At 51.6% G+C, this 20,907-nt stretch overlaps 1 protein-coding gene across 1 annotated transcript in view; it reads right to left on the minus strand.

The window, feature by feature from the left end:
• The window catches only part of LOC133351238 (mucin-2-like), a gene marked incomplete at its 3' end in the record, with an annotated part of 75,671 nt that extends 57,360 nt beyond the window's left edge, over positions 1-18,311 (minus strand). Inside the window, exon 1 of the mRNA XM_061566323.1 lies at positions 18,044-18,311. Within this exon, the coding sequence (XP_061422307.1) occupies positions 18,044-18,311 (268 nt within the window). The remainder of the gene's footprint in view (positions 1-18,043) is intronic.
• Positions 18,312-20,907: the final 2,596 nt, after the last annotated feature.

The raw sequence follows: 20,907 nt of genomic DNA on the forward strand, positions 1-20,907 counted from the left end.
CACTTTGATATAGTGAACAAATTTAAATCCGGCGCACCCTTCCCCCCGACTAGTTGATGATCTGTTGTCCTGCACAGCAAGTGCATCATCAAAAAGCGGTAATTTCAATGTGTTTACTCAGGGTGACCCTTGCAACTGGGGCAATGTGTCACGTTGTGTGGCTTTTCCCTCAAACGCACCGGTGTTTTAAATTTGTAGTAACCAATTGGCACGCGTTTGACCACGTTGCAAACCTTACTCATTGGCCGTGCCATGAATGGGGCTATAAAGTATATCTAAATGAAAGAAACGGTCGCATAATTTCACAATCGCCCACGAGATGCCCCCATCTCCATGGTGGTTTGTCCTGTCATAGGCGTTCTCTCCTTCTCACCAGAATCGTCCTGAAACCTTTATCCCTTCTGCTCAGCCAATAGCAAGTCCACCATTATTCAAGTGCTGTATGGGAGAGAAAGCGAGTGCGCTTGCTGGAGTGCCGTCGAACTGGTTACGTACGAGAGAGCGCTGTGGGAGTGTGCATACAAGAAAGCAAGTTGAATGTTTGGACGGGAGAGCGAGCGAGGGTGCCACACATGCTGAACCAAGTGGGACATGCTTACCAGAGAGCATTTGTGCAAGAGTTTGTGGATAATGCACATTTGTGAACTGCCAAACCAACTGGGCCTTTGTATACAACGGGCTTTCTTTTGAGATTTTCTCCCACACGGAAACCAATTGCATAGTCGAACTTCCTTTAAATGTTTTCGAAATTACAGCTTCTCTGGATAAATATATTATATCATCTGCAGCAGCTAGAGCAATATCAGTAGCAACACCAGAAGCGTCAATGGCGATAACAGTAACAGCAATAGCAAGATCAATCACATGGTCATCAAGTAGCAGCAAAGGCGGCGGCAGCAGCAACTGGAACGAGGGCATAGGCGGAGTTTGACTCCTATATTTGGGGGGTGCAGCGGTTCGCTTCGTTCCTCACATTAGGAATCAGGGTGCGTATAATTTATGATAATCTTAATTGTAAACTACTTTAAATTGCCCCCCCCCCCCTCCAAACTCCGCCCATGAACAAGAGCATTATGAAAATACCAGCTGCGATGGAAGTGTAGTGACAGAACGGTCACTACTGTGTTGGCCCGTACGAGGGCTGGAGGCCCCAAGGGGGTGCCTGGGGGGTCACGTGCTGGAGGGATCCGGACCTTCCCAGAGGTGGGGGAAGGGAGGCGTGGCCTGGGAAGTGAGGCGTGGCCTGGGAAGTGAGGCGTGGCCTGGGAAGGGAGGCGTGGCCTGGGCGGAGCCGGCCACGCCAGAGAGACGAGATATAAGCGTGGTGTGAACGGGGAGCAGGGCTGTTCCTGAGAAGAATGAAGACACCTCGTGAAGATGTATGTGTTGTGATGGTGTTAAATTGCGATGGTGACATGCTGCCAGGGATTTGGAATTGTGCTGCTGGCTGTCACCTATCTTGGGGCGCAGGTCCTGACCAGGATGGCCCAGTGAGTGTTGCGTGTCTAACATGAACGTTGTGGTCCCGTCATGCTATGGCTGACGGCTTGACCTGACAGCCCGGAGATTGAAACACTCCGTGGTATGTCTAGCCTAGTGGGCTGTGCGCTCACATGGCTCGGAGAGTGTGGTCCCGTCATGCTATGGCTGACGGCTTGACCTGACAGCCCGGAGATTGAAACACTCCGTGGTATGTCTAGCCTAGTGGGCTGTGCGCTCACATGGCTCGGAGAGTGTGGTCCCGTCATGCTATGGCTGACGGCTTGACCTGACAGCCCGGAGATTGAAACACTCCGTGGCATGTCTAGCCTAGTGGGCTGTGCGCTCACATGGCTCGGAGAGTGTGGTCCCGTCATGCTGTGCCTGACGGCTTGACCTGACAGCCCGGAGATTGAAACACTCCGTGGCATGTCTAGCCTAGTGGGCTGTGCGCTCACATGGCTCGGAGAGTGTGGTCCCGTCATGCTGTGTCTGACGGCTTGACCTGACAGCCCGGAGATCGAGACACTCTGTGGCTTGTCTAGCCTTGTGGGCTGTGCGCTCACATGGCTCAGGGAGTGTGGTCCCGTCATGCTGTGTCTGACGGCTTGACCTGACAGCCCGGAAATCGAGACACTCTGTGGCTTGTCTAGCCTTGTGGGCTGTGCGCTCACATGGCTCAGGGAGGGTGGTCCCGTCATGCTATGGCTGACAGCTTGACCTGACGGCTCGGAGGTTGAGACCCTCTGAGGCGCGTTGAAACAGTGGGCTGGAGATTCGTAAGGTTCGGGTGGAGTTGGCCTGTTACGTTGAGACTGTTTCCCTCAGTTGTTAGGGTGCATGTTGTGCAGTGAGTGAACGATGGGTCGTCTCAGCTCGGTCGGTACAGCTATATGCTGCGATGCGAGTCTGGGAGAGAGACTGGGTCATCTCAGCTCGGTCGGTACAGCTATATGCTGCGATGCGAGTCTTGGAGAGAGACTGGGTTGTCTCAGCTCGGTCGGTACAGCTATATGCTGCGATGCGGGTCTTGGAGAGAGACTGGGTTAAAATCCCACCGATATGGCCGACGCGTGCTGCTGGTTGTGACGCCGCGTCGGAAAGGCGGTGGGGTGGTAACATGGAAATTCCCTCCCCGATATGGCCGACGCGTGCTACTGGTTGTGACGCCGCGTCGGAAAGGCGGTGGGGTGGTAACATGGAAATCCCCCCCCCGATATGGCCGACGCGTGCTACTGGTTGTGACGCCACGTCGGAAAGGCGGGGGGGTGCTAACGGGTGACTGTCATTGCATGCGTGATTCCAACGGGGGGGGGGCTGTGATGGAGCGTAAGTGGGTTAGCCGGTTTTCATGTATATTTGTTGTTAATTCCCCGTTTTCTATGCGGTTCCCTTTTACCCTCGTCGATTTTGTATATATTACGTGATTGTATTCCTTATCGGTCGCCGGTCATTTATTGATGTTGCTGGTTCGGAGGCACACCTTTTCGATGTTCACAGTTGTGTTACAGCCGGGGACGGCTGTGTGTTTATACAGGGGGGGGTGATGTAGTGACAGAACGGTCACTACTGTGTTGGCTCGTACGAGGGCTGGGGGCCCCAAGGGGGTGCCTGGGGGGTCACGTGCTGGAGGGATCCGGACCTTCCCAGAGGTGGGGGAAGGGAGGCGTGGCCTAGGAAGTGAGGCGTGGCCTGGGAAGTGAGGCGTGGCCTGGGAAGGGAGGCGTGGCCTGGGCGGAGCCGGCCACGCCAGAGAGACGAGATATAAGCGTGGTGTGAACGGGGAGCAGGGCTGTCCCTGAGAAGAATGAAGACACCTCGTGAAGATGCCAGAAGAGAGGACCTACAGTGAGCGGACTGCCAGCAGCCACCTGGCTGGGTCACGCTGGAGCGGCTAAAATACAATGGTGTGTTAGCTAGTGTAGGTCGGTGGTCACCACCCTATGTGTAGAGTAAGAGTAACTGTTGAGTAAACGTTGTGTTAATTAATAAATGAGTGTTGCCTCCCAAGAAGTGTGTGCGCCTAAATTGAACCCATTACAGAAGCAAGGCAGCATGATCGACATTTTTGGCGTGATTAATCATCGTCATGTCCTCAACCATGGGGGTAGGTCACTGCCATTGTTTACCTGAAGTAAACATTAGTGAGTGTTGGTTTCTGATGAGGATGTGATTACTGTGCAGTGTATTCTACTGTGACATCTTTGTCAAACCAGTTTCCCAATCGGAAGGAAAATGTCATGACACTTATAGATATGAAACTGATGAAGAAATGGATGATGGAGAATGAAATTCACGATGGAGATGGTGGCAATGAATATTAGAGATGCTATTTTGCCACAAACTTACCGATACCCCTGGCCCTTTGCAATTTGAAAAAGAGGAAAAATCCCAGATCAGATCAAGTCACTAAACATGTTATGTACATGCTTCCTTCTATAATGTCTCACGTTTTGGGCCAATTTTACTGTCGCATTTTTTATACAAAGGCAAAAGTCACCCCATTTTCCCGAATCAGAACTTTTACAGCAATCCATTTAAAGTTTAGAAAAAATATACCCCATTTTCCAAGTAAAATTTTACTGTAGATGTAATCTACAAATGTCCATGTTTAATACATCTAAAGAGGACATTTATCAAGATCCGGCGTGTACAAAATTATTTGGCACGTGTCATGACGGGTACTGCAATATCTTAACATATCCGTCCGGTGCTCGCCGAGCTGCAATGGCTTCCGGTTGCCGAACGAATACATAAGTTCGCACTCATTACACAAAAAGTGCTTGCCGCAAATGAACCACAATACCTTGCTGGTCTCAACAAGGAGCATAAACCATCACGCACACTCCAGTCATCCTCGAACAAAGACGGTCGCCGCATCGCACACTTTCAGATGCACATCTGTGGCCGTCTGGAACGCTCTTCCTTCCGATATTAAGAAGCCACTGGAAGCTATGCATTTGAAAATGTAGATTAAAAACTCACTTCTTTAGAACTGCTTCTGTGTTTAGTTTGTCCTTCCCCCACACGACCGATTAGTACGGTTGGCTAAGTACAGTGCGAAACAAGTAGAACATGTGATCCGAGTACATTTCCTTATGAAGCTCAAAGGAGTGTGAGAGAAACATTGTATGATGATGTTAAAATCAGTGATGAAGAGGTTTAATCCACCGGTGAGGAGCTTTATTGGTCAGAATTTTATAAATAGATTGACACGTGGAAATAATATATTTGTAAACATGACAATCTTGTTGGGTTGCGAAGGGTTAATGACCAAACCAAAAAAACAAATATGGTTCAAATGTATTGTGTAAGTTCTTATAAGCAGTGACTTTTAGCATCCTTTAATCAACGTAAACGTTGAATAAAAAATCGAATTATTAAATATTTTTGTCAAATTGTGAGTATATAACTTGGCATAATATGTATACGAGACACTTTTTGGGAGCTGAACTTGGCTTTGCATCATTTTGCGTTTGACATGACGAGTCCAAAGTATTTTTGTTTGATGTTAAATAGAAAACCAAACAATTCACATAGCTGGTTCACGTGATAAGAATCAATGACATTAAATGTAGTGTCCGAACTTTTTGGTGAAAATGTCACAACATGCAAGCTCTTCTGAGCACACATGCAAAAAAAGTAACCAGATTTTCTTCCGTATTAAATTAAAACAATACAATAAAAATAAAATGATAAGATAAATAATACAGTTTTGATTTAAAGCTTTCGTGACTGCAGGGATTCATATTCTTGGTTATTTCGGTAAAGTCACGTAAAAGTGAAATAATAAAATAATAAAAATATAAAACAATATATATTTTTTATATTTTATTATTTCTCTTTTATGTGACTTTACCGAAAGAACCACGCATCTATATATATATAAAATCGCGAATCTGTCTGTGTGTGTGTCTGTGTGTCGCCGGACCATACGCAGTTTCATTGGACGGCGGTTGCCCCTGGCAACGGGTAGCGACGCCTTCGCCGCGGGGTGGACGCCATTTTTAATTCCCGTTAAAAATAGGCGCACGCATTAACACACGACTCTGAGGTAAATTCATCAAAGTTTCACGTCCTCTTCACTCCCCCCCCACCACAATGTGTGCAATTACTATTATAGGGTCGGTAGATTATAAAATTATAGCGATTAGACAGTATTATTGTAGCGCGGGGGTGGGGGGGGGAAACGGCACCCGTACCCAGCCTCAGCCGGGTGGGCAATTTAGGCGAGGCCGGAGGCTCTGCACGGTACTAGGCCTCGACACCCACCACCCTACAGCGGATCGGCGCGCCTCACTAAAACCCTACAACAGATCGGCACGCCTCACACAAACCCTACAACGGATCGGCGCGCCTCACTAAAACCCTACAGCGGATCGGCGCGCCTCACTAAAACCCTACAACGGATCGGCGCGCCTCACTAAAACCCTACAACGGATCGGCGCGCCTCACTAAAACCCTACAACGGATCAGCGCGCCTCACTAAAACCCTACAGCGGATCGGCGCGCCTCACTAAAACCCTACAACGGATCGGCGCGCCTCACTAAAACCCTACAGCGGATCGGCGCGCCTCACTAAAACCCTACAACGGATCGGCGCGCCTCACTAAAACCCTACAACGGATCGGCGCGCCTCACAAATCCTACAACGGATCGGTACGCCTCACACAAATCCTCCAACGGATCGGCGCGCCTTACACAAACCCTACAACGGAAGCCTAACGCATTGTAGTGTCGTGGTTAGCGCGCCGCGCTACGAACCCGGCGACCCGAGTTCCATTCCGGCTCACGGCCACCACCGGTGACGATTATTTGAACTGGTCCTGGGCCTCCCCTAGGTCGACTCAGCCTCAAAACGAGTAACTCGTGTGGCGTATGAACATCGCCACTGGGGAGACAAAGGCGGCCGGGCGTGGTGGATCCAAGTCCCGGGCGAAGCCGGGTAGTACAGCTAGTCTTATTATAAAGTTCACTCCAGGCATGTTTTGCATGAAGTAGGAGCCTCATGTCAGCTTCTTCATGGTCACAAGTCAAAGATTCTACCTCTTTGAGAGACATAATGCCATCTTTAAGAGTGAGTTGATGACATACATTTCTGTGTGCCACAAAGATAGCTATGTCTTTTCCAGCTGCTTGTAAAGGCACAGTTATCCATGTCTCAAAGAGAAAGTCTGTCAAGGCTTCTTTATTTTCACCACTGGCTAGAAACTTAGTCCACTGACTTGGAGTCTTCTGCTTGATGCTGTATATTTGCAGTAATTGTTGTCCAGCAACAGCACGTCTTGATTGTTCAGCATTTTTGATGCTCACTGCCGGGTAGCGATCAATGACAAAATCGACCCTTGGACAACTGGACTTTCTACCCATCTTAATCATAAGTTGAAGAAGATCATCAGCAAGCTCACCGAATGTGTCTGGTATATTCTTGAGACTCCTGATCAATGCCATGCCATCTATCAGTAGGGCACTATTATCACCAACAGTCTTGTTCACATGACAGTCCTTGTTTTTTGATTCTAAACCATCAGTGCTTGCTAGCGGGGATGAGATATTGGCAAGTGAATATGTCAGAATCTCTTTCAAGTTTACAGACCGGGATTGACTTATCACTAACAGTCGTGCAAAGAGTCTCCTGTCATTTTTTAGAATGACTTGATTTCCATCTTTTGTCTTAGATGATTTCTTCATTTGATCCCCAAACGTAGTGAGCTTCAAGGACTTTATTGGAGAGAAGTCTGTTTTTGATGACTGGACTCGATCTTGGATGAAATTTTTCAGAGCTGTTTCACCTTTATCACAAGCACTTTGTATGTCATCTCTGACAGTCTTTGTAGCAACAACACCAGAGCTAACACATATAAGATCTTCACGAGGCAGGAAGGGATTGATCATAGACTCAACCGCTGAAACCAAAGATATAACAGCAGCATTGTCTTTTGCAATTCTTGTTGCATCCAACTCTTTATGACCCCTCTCTTCATGTTGCATTCCAGCCATCATTTCACACTGCCTTGTGATTGCAGAACGTTCAGGATGAGACAGTATCCATCGCTGGACGGCACCTCTGTTCAATGTGTAATAAAAGGACTCGGACACTTCTTTCTGTCTTCGTGTCTTTTATTGGGTTCTCGTCTTCACCCACACGGCACTCTGTTATAACTCTGTATTTGTAGCCCCCGGCTATTCACTGCTATTATAGCTTCCTCTCCCCTCTGACTCTCTGCTTCATCTACTGTAACCTCCTCCCTGCAGACTCGCTGCTACCCCTATGCAGACTCCCGCTGCTACCCCTATGTGCAGACCCTCTGGCTGCCACTGTATGCAGACCCGCTGCCCACTCTCCCTGCAGCCCCGCTGCTGACTGCAGCCCTCCTTGCTGCCTCGGGTCGGTCACCGCTGGCCAACGGTGCCGATCCTCGTTCCTCCCCGTGTTCGTGGCGATCTCGCCACACCCCGCTTCGCCCTACGTGGCCTTCCTCTGTTCCTGGTTCCCCGTCACTCCCTTTCCTCTTCCGGTTCCCCTCCTTCTATACTCAACCCCTCTCCCCCCACGTGACCTAACTCCTCCCCCCATGACGGCACCTCCGGAGGGCCATTTACAACCGCATTACATCACCCTCCCCCATAAAGAAAATCCAGCCGACCTCGGCTGAATTGCAACCTGAAAAGCAATGCGGGTGTAAAGGGCCAACACGTAAAAAAAAAGACACGAAGCATTGAAGAACAACATAACAATGAACACAACACAACACAATTTAACGAAACGTGAGGGATTTCGAGCGAGTACGGGTAGCCGGGCCGTCCCGGACGGTCGGCAGCCCACCCGCCGAGCGGGAACGTGGAAGGGTTTTAAGGGCGACGGGAGTGAGTTCATCCGTCGCCATTGGAGGCCCGCCACTGTCCCGGTCGCGTCCAGAGACATCCCGTAATCGCGTCCGCGGAGGGATAGGAAGAGCTGCAGGTCCCGTTGGTTCCGCGGCTCCGGTCGGCATCCCACGAGCGGAACGTCCTCCTTCCTGCTGCGGCACGGCCGGCTTGTCTGTGAAGGGTACTACAGGCGCTCTCGCAAGGTCAGCAGACACAGGCAAGGGCGAGTCGGCAGCAACAGACCCCGGCAAGGCAACTTCGGGAGATGACGCATCCGGCCGCGGGGCAATGTATGGCTTCAACCGGGATGTATGCACGAACCAGCGCCGCGAACCAACCTGAACACGCGCCGACTGTGGGTTGGGAACCTCAATGAGGCGGACCGGACCTTGCCACGGTTTATGTAATTTAGGAGAGGTACCTGGCCGCACCTGTGGGCAATGAAGCCAGGCCAGGTCCCCCTTTTTCCAGGGGCACTCTCCCTTCGAACGTCGGGCACACCGCTCATTCCTGGCCTGGGCTTTGGCCGTAGCCATGCGGGCTCTTTCCCTTGCCTCAGTGACACGGCGAACGTTGTCCTGAATATACTCAGGAAGAGGCTTAACAGGTCCCCTCGCACCGGTTCCCAACTGCTCATTAATCGGCGGCACATTTTCACGGCCGTACATAAGAAAGAACGGCGAGTATCCAGTAGCCGCGTGCGGCGTCATGCGATACGCCGAAAGCACCCCAGGGATATGCAAATCCCAATCAGATTGATTTTCCCCGACTGTATGGCACAGCATGGCGGACAGAGTCCGATTCAACCGTTCCACCATACCATCCGTTTGTGGGTGGTAGGGGGACGTCCGTATCTTTTTAGTTCCAAGAGCCGCACACACCTCCCCCAACAATTTGGACGAAAAGTTACGCCCTTGATCTGTAAGGAGCCTCTCCGGCGCCCCCTTGTCCATTACATACCCAAATAGAAAGGCGTCAGTGATAGACGCCGCTGACTGGTCAGGCAAAGGCCAGGCCATCGGCCAGCGAGAGAGGTACTCCACCCCCACCAGTAAATACTTATTTCCCTTAGCGGATGGCGGAAAGGGTCCCAAAATATCTAACGCCACCAGCTCATTAACCCGAGATACTTGAATCGATTGTATCGGCGGAACATATGGATGTTTAGGCGGTTTACGGCGGGCACAATCGGGACACGCGCGAACGTGACCGACGACATCCGTCGTCATGCCGTGCCAATAATAGTCTCGTTGCAGCGTCAATAGGGTTTTCTGCACCCCCAGGTGTAAAAGTGTGTCACAGTGCAAAGATCTAATCAATTCATAGCGCAATGACGCAGGCACAACGAGACGCCAGTGTTCCTGTATCCCTTCCCTCCACATCAGTAACCCATCTTGGAGAGCAGTTTCCGAAATACCACCCGCACCGACTTCCTTACCCGCCTTCTCCGTACGTTTTCGTAACGACACCAAAGAACCGTCCAACATTTGCTCCCGAATCCACACAGACCGTGGAAGACGCAAAATCCCGTCAGCCGGTCCCCCATCAACCGGTCCCGGTGTAAGCGGAGTTTCGAGAACATCCACTGCCAGCGCGACAGGCTGAGGGGGGGGCTGAGTCGGTCCACACCTATGCGTCCCCGACGCACACGCACAAGGGGATTGTTGCGGCAACCTGGACAGTGCGTCCGCGTTAGCGTGACGCACACCCTTCCGATGGTGAATTTGGAAGGAGAATTCTTGCAACGTGTCCAGCCATCTCGCCAATTGTCCGGATGGCTGGTCCATCTTAAGAGCGTACTGCAAGGCCGCATGGTCCGTTCGGACAATAAACGACCAACCGTACAGATACGGTCGAAATTGGCGGAGAAAAAACACAATAGCCAAAAGTTCCCTGCGAGTGACGCAGTAACGGGTTTCCGCGGGAGACAAAACCCGACTCCCATACGCCACCACACGCTCAACACCACCTTTTGACTGGGACAACACCGCCCCAATACCAGTGTCACTCGCATCAGTATCCAGAATGAAGGGATGTTCAAAATCCGGATAATCCAACGTCGGCGCAGTAGCCAATAAATCGCGCAGGCTCCGAAACGCCGCCTCCTCCGGCGGTCCCCACACAAATTTATGCCCCTTCCCAGTAAGGAGATGCAAAGGCCTGGCGATAGTAGCGAAATTCGGAACAAACCTCCGATAATATGAGGCGAACCCCAAAAACCGACGCACATCACCCACCGTGGCCGGGGTCGGCCAATCCCTGACACACGCAGTTTTCTCTGGATCCGTGGCCACCCCGTCCGCACTAACAATATGTCCCAAGTATCGAACGGAGCGTTGCAGTAGATGACATTTCTTAGGCTTGAATTTCAAATTAGCAGAACGCATTCTGGCAAACACAGCCTCCAACCGCAGTAAATGCTCATCAAATGTGCGGCTGAAGACAATAATATCATCTAAATAAATGAGACATGTCTCCCACTGCAACCCCGTCAATACCAACTCCATCAATCGCTGAAAAGTGGCAGGGGCTGCATTCAACCCCATCGGCAGACAGTTAAATTGGAATAACCCCTGCGGCGTACGGAAAGCTGTCTTTTCCCGCGAGGGCTCATCAAGGGGGAGCTGCCAGAAGCCCGAAGAGAGATCTAGCGTTGAAAAAAACTTAGCCCTGACAAGGCGTCGAGAGAATCGTCCATACGCGGCAGGGGATACGCATCTGCCACCGACACTTTATTCAACTTCCGAAAATCCACACAAAATCGCAATTTACCATCCTTTTTTTTAACCAACACAACAGGCGCGCCCCACGGGCTATTAGACGGAGATATAATATCCGCTTTCAACATGTCTTCCACCGCCCCTCGAACATGCTCACGCTCAGCCGGACTCATCCGATGCGAGTTCAAGCGGATAGGGGCAGCGTCCCCCGTGTCGATATGATGAGAGAGCAGTGAGGTGCGTCCCAAGTCCAAATCGTCCGAGCTAAACACATCGGAATAGCTCGATAATAATTTATGAATCGCACAACGCTGCTCGGTGGAAAGGGCCGAATTTTCCGCACATAGTTCGGCGATCCAACGATCGTCCACCCCTCCATCGTGTGAAACACCACCCACCAGCCCCCCGTCCGGCATGTCACTCTGAGCCGTAAACGCCGTAGTGGCGTGTGCCACAACGGTACCAGCCGGCACACACACGCTTTCAGTACTCGCATTTAACACCTGCAAAAACGGGCGCTGATCCGGACGGACAATGGTTTGCGCCCCCACCAGTGCCAATCCGCCCGTAACAGCGGCGGACGGCGACAGCAAAATCCCAAAAGCACCCTGCCGACCCGGAACCGGCTTCCGGTATCGTAAGGGAATGAGCATCTGCGAGCCAGGTGGAATATCAACCGAAACTTCCGATAACGCCTGCACCTGGGCAACCGGAGCCGGCCGCCCCCAGGCGGACTGTAAAAACGCCAATTTCCGGCCCCCTGGTAGTTCAATGCAATTTTCGTTGATTCTAATTAGAATGGGCATCTTAGCCAAAAAATCGGTACCCAACAGGCAAGGAACCGCCAGGGACCTTGAAATTAACACAACGCCCGAGACCGAGACACCCCCAATAGAAATGTTAGCGTCCACCTGTCCCACAATGCCCATACTACCCCCGTTCGCAGCGATGCAGGAAGCGTAAGCCGGCCTCACGGCCCCCGGTGGGATGTTCAAAAGATGGAATATCACATCCGAAATAATGGTCGCGGACGCCCCGGAATCCACCAAAATACGTACGTCCACCCCTTGAATCGACCCCGGTACAGTGGACGACCCGGTAGCGGCCGCGACAACCCGCCGAGCCAGCTTACGCCACTGCGTTATTGAACGACAAGGCGCAGATACTGGCCTCCCGTATTTTACAACATCCGCGTCGCATACCAACGGCGATGAGTGAGGTGTCGGGCCTTGCCGGGTGTCTGGTGCGCACCGACTTGCCTGTGCCGGAGGGTCTTTCTTTGGGGCGTCCGCTGTCGAGGCCTCCTGCTGGGGCGGCCCCGGAACCCGGGCCCAGCAGTCCCTGGCATAGTGGCCCCGACGGCCGCAGCGGAAGCAGTCGACGTCGGGGCGGCGCGCAGCGGGCACCCCGTCCCGACGCGGCCGCACCGGCGGCGGAGCCCGCGGCCCCGGCCCGCTCCGGGCCGGCCACGGAGCAGAGGCAGCCGACAACTCCTTCTGGCCGGTCGCATCCGGCACGTACACGGCCTTCGTAGGGTCCCACCCTACGGCCCCCCCATCGACGACAGGACCGCCCGTCCACGCCGTCACCTGTTTCCAGCGGCGGAGATTGAACTGGGCTTCCAAACACTTGGCCGCGGTCCGGGACGTGAGTTTCTCGTGACCGCACGCCGGCATAGGAATGCCGAGATCTCGGGACAACTCCAACATCTTCCCCAAGATGAGTGGTTCCAGCAGGTCTGGCTCCGTCTCCGGGTAAGCGGCCATAGCGAGTTCCAACACGGCGCCCCTGTACGCTACAGGTGACTCCTCAGGTGCGCGTTGCCGCTGCACGAATCGGCGATGGGCGTCATCCGGTGGCTCGTACGCGTCCGCCATTTCATCGAACACCCCTCGCAGAGTTTTCTTCTTCGCAGCTTTTATAGAGCGAAAAAAACGAACGGACTCATCATCAAGAAGAGTCGGGAGCACCTCCAGTGCCTCAGCGTCCGTCCACCTTGCCGTACGTACCGCCGCCAAAAATCTACAGGCGAACGCACTCCAATCGCCCCCGATGGAGAACTCTTTGACGGTTGTAAGGTGACGACTGCGACTCCTTGGCTTGCTTCCGTCCGTCGCTGACTCTTCCGGCGGTAAGTTCAGCAAGGCGTCGCAACGCTGTGTCGCCAAGATGGCGGACGATCCTCGCGGCGGCCCCAAAATGGCGGCTTCCCGCCTTCCGTGGTGCGCCACGCCCAAGATGGCGTCTTCACGCCGCGTGGCCGATGGCGGCGCCATCGAAGACGACCCGGGCTCCTGCCGATCACCACCGTCACCTTCCAACGCCGCCCTTGGCGTGACAAGGTCACACAACTCCGTGATGACGGTTTTTAGGGTTGCCAGTTGCTCCGCCATCCGGGTCCATCTTAAATCTTCGTCCTTCAACGCAGATGGGTCGGACGCAGCGGCAACCTCCTCGACACCCGGGCCCTCACGGATCTCTCCCTCCGCCGAAGTGAAGCCGACCTCAGGAGGAAGATCGTCGTCGTCCGATGATGAAGCCGACGCCGGAGATGGGATATTCTTCTTCCTCAGTTGTTTCGCCATGCCGTTTCACTTCTGACTCCAGTGTAATAAAAGGACTCGGACACTTCTTTCTGTCTTCGTGTCTTTTATTGGGTTCTCGTCTTCACCCACACGGCACTCTGTTATAACTCTGTATTTGTAGCCCCCGGCTATTCACTGCTATTATAGCTTCCTCTCCCCTCTGACTCTCTGCTTCATCTACTGTAACCTCCTCCCTGCAGACTCGCTGCTACCCCTATGCAGACTCCCGCTGCTACCCCTATGTGCAGACCCTCTGGCTGCCACTGTATGCAGACCCGCTGCCCACTCTCCCTGCAGCCCCGCTGCTGACTGCAGCCCTCCTTGCTGCCTCGGGTCGGTCACCGCTGGCCAACGGTGCCGATCCTCGTTCCTCCCCGTGTTCGTGGCGATCTCGCCACACCCCGCTTCGCCCTACGTGGCCTTCCTCTGTTCCTGGTTCCCCGTCACTCCCTTTCCTCTTCCGGTTCCCCTCCTTCTATACTCAACCCCTCTCCCCCCACGTGACCTAACTCCTCCCCCCATGACGGCACCTCCGGAGGGCAATTTACAACCGCATTACAAATGTTATCCCAGTTATGCCGCCTTTGGTCTTTGAATCACGGTTGCAGGTTTGTTCTATTGCTTGGTCACAAGCTATGGATGAGAACCTGTTAGCATCCTTACGCTGTACTGTCCAGTTTCCTTTTGCAGTAACTTCTTCATAGCAGTGTGAATGAGTCTTTGGAAGATTGATCATCTCGACCCAATATGCTGATAGGTACCTTGCATAATATGCAAAATACCATGCCAGCCTACGTCTCACTGTTGCTAAGTGAAGGCTCCAGTCAGAGTCTCTGGTTGCTCTAATGAAACTCAGTAACAGTTGAACCATTTCAATGTATGAGCTCCAAAGTCCAAAGGTAGAATTAACAGAGGTCATCTCATGTACATATCTATCATAGCAGGACAGCATATCTGATATGTCAGACACTGAGTTAGATGAAAATCCTGCCTCAGACTTGTACTCTCGTACTAGATCTTCCATGGCTGATATGTAACGAGTGTGCTGTTGCTCAGGAAGGGACTGAAGAATGACCTCAACCGCAATATATGCATTGCCTCAAATAGGAGTTTGTGTGCACGAATGCTACGGTTGTAGTGATGTCCACTAATGACTCCATTTATTGAACCAACAGCTACCACATTTGATTCAATCAGCATATCCTGTAGTCCTGCTTCTTTGAAACGTTTGCCTATCACTGCCATAAAGGACATGGCTGTGTGGAACTCACCTTAATCGAGCTTGATCGCCGCTATCAGATGAAGCTGCACTGCTTACGTCCTCCATGTTTACATGTGCGTAGTGATATTGGCTTGATTTTGGCTCAGACCTACTTACATTTTCGATGCTGATTGGTTGAAAATCTAGCTCAACAGTTTTATATGTCTCAATACTCAGTCAATATAGTGCGCCAATAAATTACACTTTTCTCATTAACTGCAGGATAATGCGTGGAGAACTTTTTTCTTGGATACCTTTTATTAACGTTGAACATATTGAGCAAAAGAAAAAAGTGCCCCGTTTGTCGGAACGAAACTGAACGATACAGCTCACGTACAGCGGCCTATTACTGCCATTTTACGAATTGCAGTAATACTCAAATGGCGTACAAGTTGTATTCCTCGTTTCCAATAGTTAACAACCAATGTGTGGCTTACGCTTTGCTCAATAAACACATCTTTAAAGTTTTACTAGACGTCTCCTTTGAAGGCACGAATAACTAATGGTAAAGTAGTTTACTTTATATATCTGAAACACATCAATAAATGCATTATAATAAGCGATGTAAGCATATGCCATCGGAATAACATTTGGAGAAACATACATTAATCCCTTCTTGAATGTAAAAATAATATATGAATTTATGAATGTGCAGCCTTTATCATTCCACTGCTGAATGAATGTCTTTCCATTATATGATACTTCACCATGCTGGTCATTGCTGGTAAATACGATGTCTCCAATTTGCAAATGTTCTCTGTGTAATTAAGAGCATAGATCTGCCCATGCTTCTTTGTGCACCCTTTTGTTTTATTTCCTTTAGTTATATCTGGCCATGCTTCTGATCCGTATAGTAACATCAGGTAATGTACACTTATTAAATACTTTATTCTTTAGGGCTCATTTGGTATGTTGCTATTCATTCTTAAGATAAACATTTCTCAAAAGGAGTCGAAACATGCTGCCGTCCACTTCTTTATGTCACTATTTCGATCCTGGTCTGCTTTAAAAAAATTTACCCATTCGCCTCTTATGTAGAGTTACTATCTTTTTCACAGACCACAAATAAACAGATGTATTTTTGTTCCAAAAGTATGTTATTGAACAAACGATTCAGTTCCACACAGAAGGGCATGTATGGGAATTGACACCAGTTATAGACGCAATGTGAAATAGAATTATTATTACCAGCGGTTTACATTTTGAACCCGTCTTATGCCATGTGTTTTAATAAACTCTACATCCCTGGTGACTACTTCCTTAACTTGGATAACCCTGGAGGGGAAATGACGGGGGGGGGAGGCGGGAAAAAAGAACAATAATAGGGAGGGTAGGGGTGAAGGGGAGGGGTGGAGGTGCCCACTAGAGGAGGAGCCGTAAATAGATTCCAAGTTTGGTGATATGCCTCCCTGCCCCTTAAATGTGTGCACTTAAATGTGCACAATTAAGGGGCAGGGAGGGGGGGACGTGCTGTTTCCAGTTGGCTATAATCGTGAGTGTTTGCCGTAACATTAAATAGTTGGTATAATGTGGTTGCCTCCCTGAATAGGCCTCGAGGTTTCAGCCATGGACTTTTTAAAAATCCTTTATATTAAGTTCACTTGCTTGCTTGCTTGCGTGCTTACGACCGTCCAAATCTTTCGGTCGTTTTTTAACCCACTTCCCGTGATCCAATCGAGCTGACATTTTGCACACAGACTCGTTGTGCGTGACAATTTATTTTCGTGAAATTTTTTTTCTCCAAATTTTTCCACTTTTTAGGAAAACATTTTTTCATATTTAATTTAAAATACCAATGTGATAAAAATGAAACTCTTACTCAAGAAAAACAGAAATGAATAATAAAATAAAACCGATGCCACGCATATAAAGGATTTATAGTGAAAAACTTTGTTTTTACGGGTGAATTTTTTGTCAACCTAGGTCCATCAAAACTGTACAGTTTACTCCAATGAAGTTCAACACAATACCGGGTACTAGATCTTGAACAAATCAATTCCGTCCACCGGAACACAGGTGACAATTCCTAAAACTGTACTGGATCACACCCAGACAGGACGTGATCCTACTCTTGCGGCACACAGACATCGTTCAAATAGATCTATTAAGATCAGAAAAATTTTAAATTTAGAGGCCAACCACATGAGCAAGCCAAAGTTTACAATGCAGACTGGGAAACGGTTTCTAAAATTTCATTCCTCAACACTGCTTGGGTGTATTTTTGAAAGCAATGTCTTGATATGCATGCACCAATTCGAAGATTTACAATAAAGGGAAATCACCGAACCTGGCATCGCCCACAAATTGCCGTACTTATGAGGGCCAGAGAGGCAGGATAGAAGGTAGATAAAACATATCTTTATATGGAATGGTTACAATAAAAGGATTCTAATAAACCCTTGCACTCGACCAGTGCGTAGTGCCAAATGCAACTTTTTAAAATTATGCTTCTAAACTAATATTGAAACCATAAGTTTTTTTAATGTGCAGCTAAGTCTATCGAAAGCAGTCGTGGTAATAGTGTAATGTGAGCGAGGATTGAGGGGGGGGCGGAGTCTGGGTCACGTGGGGAGTGGGTGGAGTTAGGGTCACGTGGGGGAGAGGATTTGGGGAGAGAACCGGAAGGGGAAGGGGGAGTTGAGACGGAGTGAAATAGGAGGAGGTCACACTGGGCAAGAGGGAGAGTGTGGCGCGGTCGCCACGCGGTGGGAGACGTCGACACCGACAGCCATCGGTGTCAGACCAAGAGAGCTAACGGGGCAGTGAGAGGCTAGCTGTGGAAGGGGCAGCAGTGACGCTAGATAGCGGGGCAGCGGTGTGGCTGCAAGGATTGCCTGATGGGTCAGCAGGGAGACTGCATATTGGAGCAGCAGGGAGACTGCACAACGGAGCAGCCGAGAGCTGTGAAGAGGTCGTCGAGCGGGACGCGGGCCTGAGCTAGACGCCGTGGTACGGAGATTCTAAGAACCCAATAAAGGACAACGGAGATCGACATCTGAGAGAGAGTCCTTTATTACATTAGTGTCAGAAGTGAAACGGCATGTCAAAACAGCTCAGGAAGAAGACCGTCCCTGCACCATCTTCGGCAACATCTTCCGACAACGACCCCCCCTCAGCGGTGGCGCTACCCACGATGGAGGAGGAAAGCGGAGCGGGGACGAGCGGGATTCCAGCCGTGCAGGACGTGGCCGCCTCGGTGCGCCCACCCGCGCGACTGGACGCTGACGAGGGATGGCGACAGGTGGTGGCGCAACTGGAGGCGCTGAAGACGGTACTGGCGCAATTGTGCGTTCTCGTCACGCCGGCGACGACTTCGGGGAGGCCCGGCGGGGAACAACGGGCCGGGGCCTTGCCGTCGCCGTCAGCCCTCTCGACCACGCGGCACGAAGACACCATCTTGGGCGTGGCCGAAGAAGAACGGCGGGAAGCCGCCATCTTGCGCCCTCCGCCGCGGGAAGCCGCCATCTTGCACACGTTGCGGAGCAACGCCATCTTGTCGCTGCCGCGCGTGTCACCATCGGAGGAAGACGGAGGAGCAAGAACCCGCAGCCGTCACTTAACAACGGTCAAAGAATTCTCAATCGGCGGCGATTGGAGCGCATTCATATTCTTAGGTTTTTTCGGTAAAGTCACGTAGGTAAAACATCAAAATTAATAAAAATAATATAAAATAAAAATCACGACGTTTCGGAGGCAACACAAGTCTCCGTCATCAGGTGGGACCGTCACGGCTGGATTAGCTGCATCAAGTGGCTGTGACGGTCCCACCTGATGACGGAGACTTGTGTTGCCTCCGAAACGTCGTGATTTTTATTTTATTTTATTTTTATTAATTCTGATGTTTTACCTACGTGACTTTACCGAAAAAACCTAAGAATATGATTCCTTTCAGTCACGAAAGCTTCAAATCTAGAATGGAGCGCATTCGCCTGCCGTTTCCAAGCGGCCGTACGCTCCGCCATGTGGACGGACGCGGAGGCCCTGGAAGTCTTACCAACACTTCTCGACGACGAGTCCGTCCGGTTTTTCCGCTCCATCAAGGCCGACAAGAAGAAGACGCTGCAGGGTGTCTTCGAGGAGATGGCAGATGTGTATGAGCCTCCGGACGACGCCCATCAGAGATTTGTTCAGCGCCAACGGGCGCCTGAGGAATCGCCGGTGGCCTACAGAGGCACAGTTCTGGAACTGGCGATGGCGGCATACCCCGAGACGGAGCCCGATTTGTTGGAGCCCCTCGTGTTGGGCAAAATGCTCGAGTTATCTAGAGACCTGAGGATCCCCATGCCGGTGTGCAGCCATGATAAATTGACGTCCCGTGCTGTGGCTAAGTGCTTGGACGCTCAATTTAATCTCCGATGCTGGAAGCAGGTGTCGGCTTGGACGGGGGGGCCCGTCATTGAAGGCGGTGCTACGGGGTGGGATCCTACGAAGGCGATCTACGTTCCTGACGACAAGGGTCCGCAGGAGTTGACGGCCGCCTCCGCCCAGTGGCCTGCTCGGAGGGGGACGGGGCCGAGGTCCGCGCCGCCGGCGCGGGAGCGTCGGGACAGGGGGGGTGCCGCGCGTCGGAACGACGTGGAGTGCTTCCGCTGCGGCCGTAAGGGCCACTCGCAAGGGACTGCTGGGCTCGCCCCAGCAGGAGGCCTCGACCACGGACGCCGCACGAAAAAGACCCACCAGTACAGGCAAGTCGGTGCGCACCAGACACCCGGCAAGGCCTGTCACCTCATGCATCACCATCGCCGCGCGGTCCGTGTGTCGTTAACAACAAGGTGCCTCCAGTTGACCCGGGTCGCTTGCTGACGCAATGGCGCCGATTGGCACGTAGGGTAGTTGCGGCTGCTACGGGGTCGTCCACGGTACCGGTTTCCATTCAGGGGGTCGGGGCGCGTATTTTGGTGGACTCCGGTGCGTCCGCGACCATTATTTCGGATGTCATTTTCCATCTTTTGGGCATTCCGCCAGGGAAAGTGCGAGTGGTTTATGATTCATGCATAGCGGCGAATGGGGGAAGTATGAGCATTGTGGGCCAGGTGGACGCCAACATATCCATCGGGGGGGTGTCGGCTTCAGGGACCGTGTTGATCTCTAGGTCCCTCGCGGTGTCCTGTTTGTTGGGGACTGATTTCCTGGCAAAAATGCCCATTCAAATAAGGATTGATCAAAACTGTATTGAATTACCGGGGAGGCGTAAAATTTCGTTCCTACCGTCGCCATGGGGCCAGTCTGCCCCTGTTTGCCAGGTGCAGGCGCTGTCCGAGGTATCTGTTGACATTCCACCTGGTTCGCAGATGCTTATCCCGTTGAGATATCGGAAGCCAGTACCTGGCGTAGAGGGAGCGGCAGGGGTTCTGTTATCGCCGTCCACGGCTATAACGGGCGGCTCGGCGCTGGTTGGGGCACAAACAATTGTCCGGCCGGGCCAGCCCCCATTCTTACAGGTGCTAAATGGGAGTGCAGAGATTGTCAGTGTCCTGGCCGGAACGGTTGTGGCTCACGCCACGACCGCGTTCACGACCCATGACAACCGGGTCTGCCGGGACATGGTAGGGGGGGGTTTCGGGGCCTACGGGGCAGGATGATCGTTGGGTTGCCGAGTTGTGCGGGGAGAATTCATCCCTGACCGGAGAGCAACGGTCCGCGCTTTGCGCGCTGTTGCTAAGCTATTCCGACGTGTTCAGCTCGGATGATTTTGACTTGGGACGCACCTCCTTGCTTTCCCACCACATTGATACGGGGGATGCCGCTCCGATTCAGTTGAACTCGCATCGGTTGAGCCCGACGGAGCGGGATCAGGTCCGCAGTGCAGTGGAGGACATGCTGGCCGCTGACATAATATCCCCATCTAACAGTCCATGGGGCGCGCCGGTAGTCCTTGTGAAGAAGAAGGATGGGAAACTGCGATTTTGCGTCGATTTTCGAAAATTGAACAAGGTGTCCATCGCAGACGCGTACCCCCTGCCGCGTATGGATGATTCCCTCGATGCCTTGT

Source organism: Lethenteron reissneri, chromosome 36 (assembly GCF_015708825.2).
Source record: "Lethenteron reissneri isolate LAM-NWPU_2019-01 chromosome 36, ASM1570882v1, whole genome shotgun sequence".
Taxonomy (NCBI): Eukaryota; Metazoa; Chordata; class Hyperoartia; order Petromyzontiformes; family Petromyzontidae; genus Lethenteron; species Lethenteron reissneri.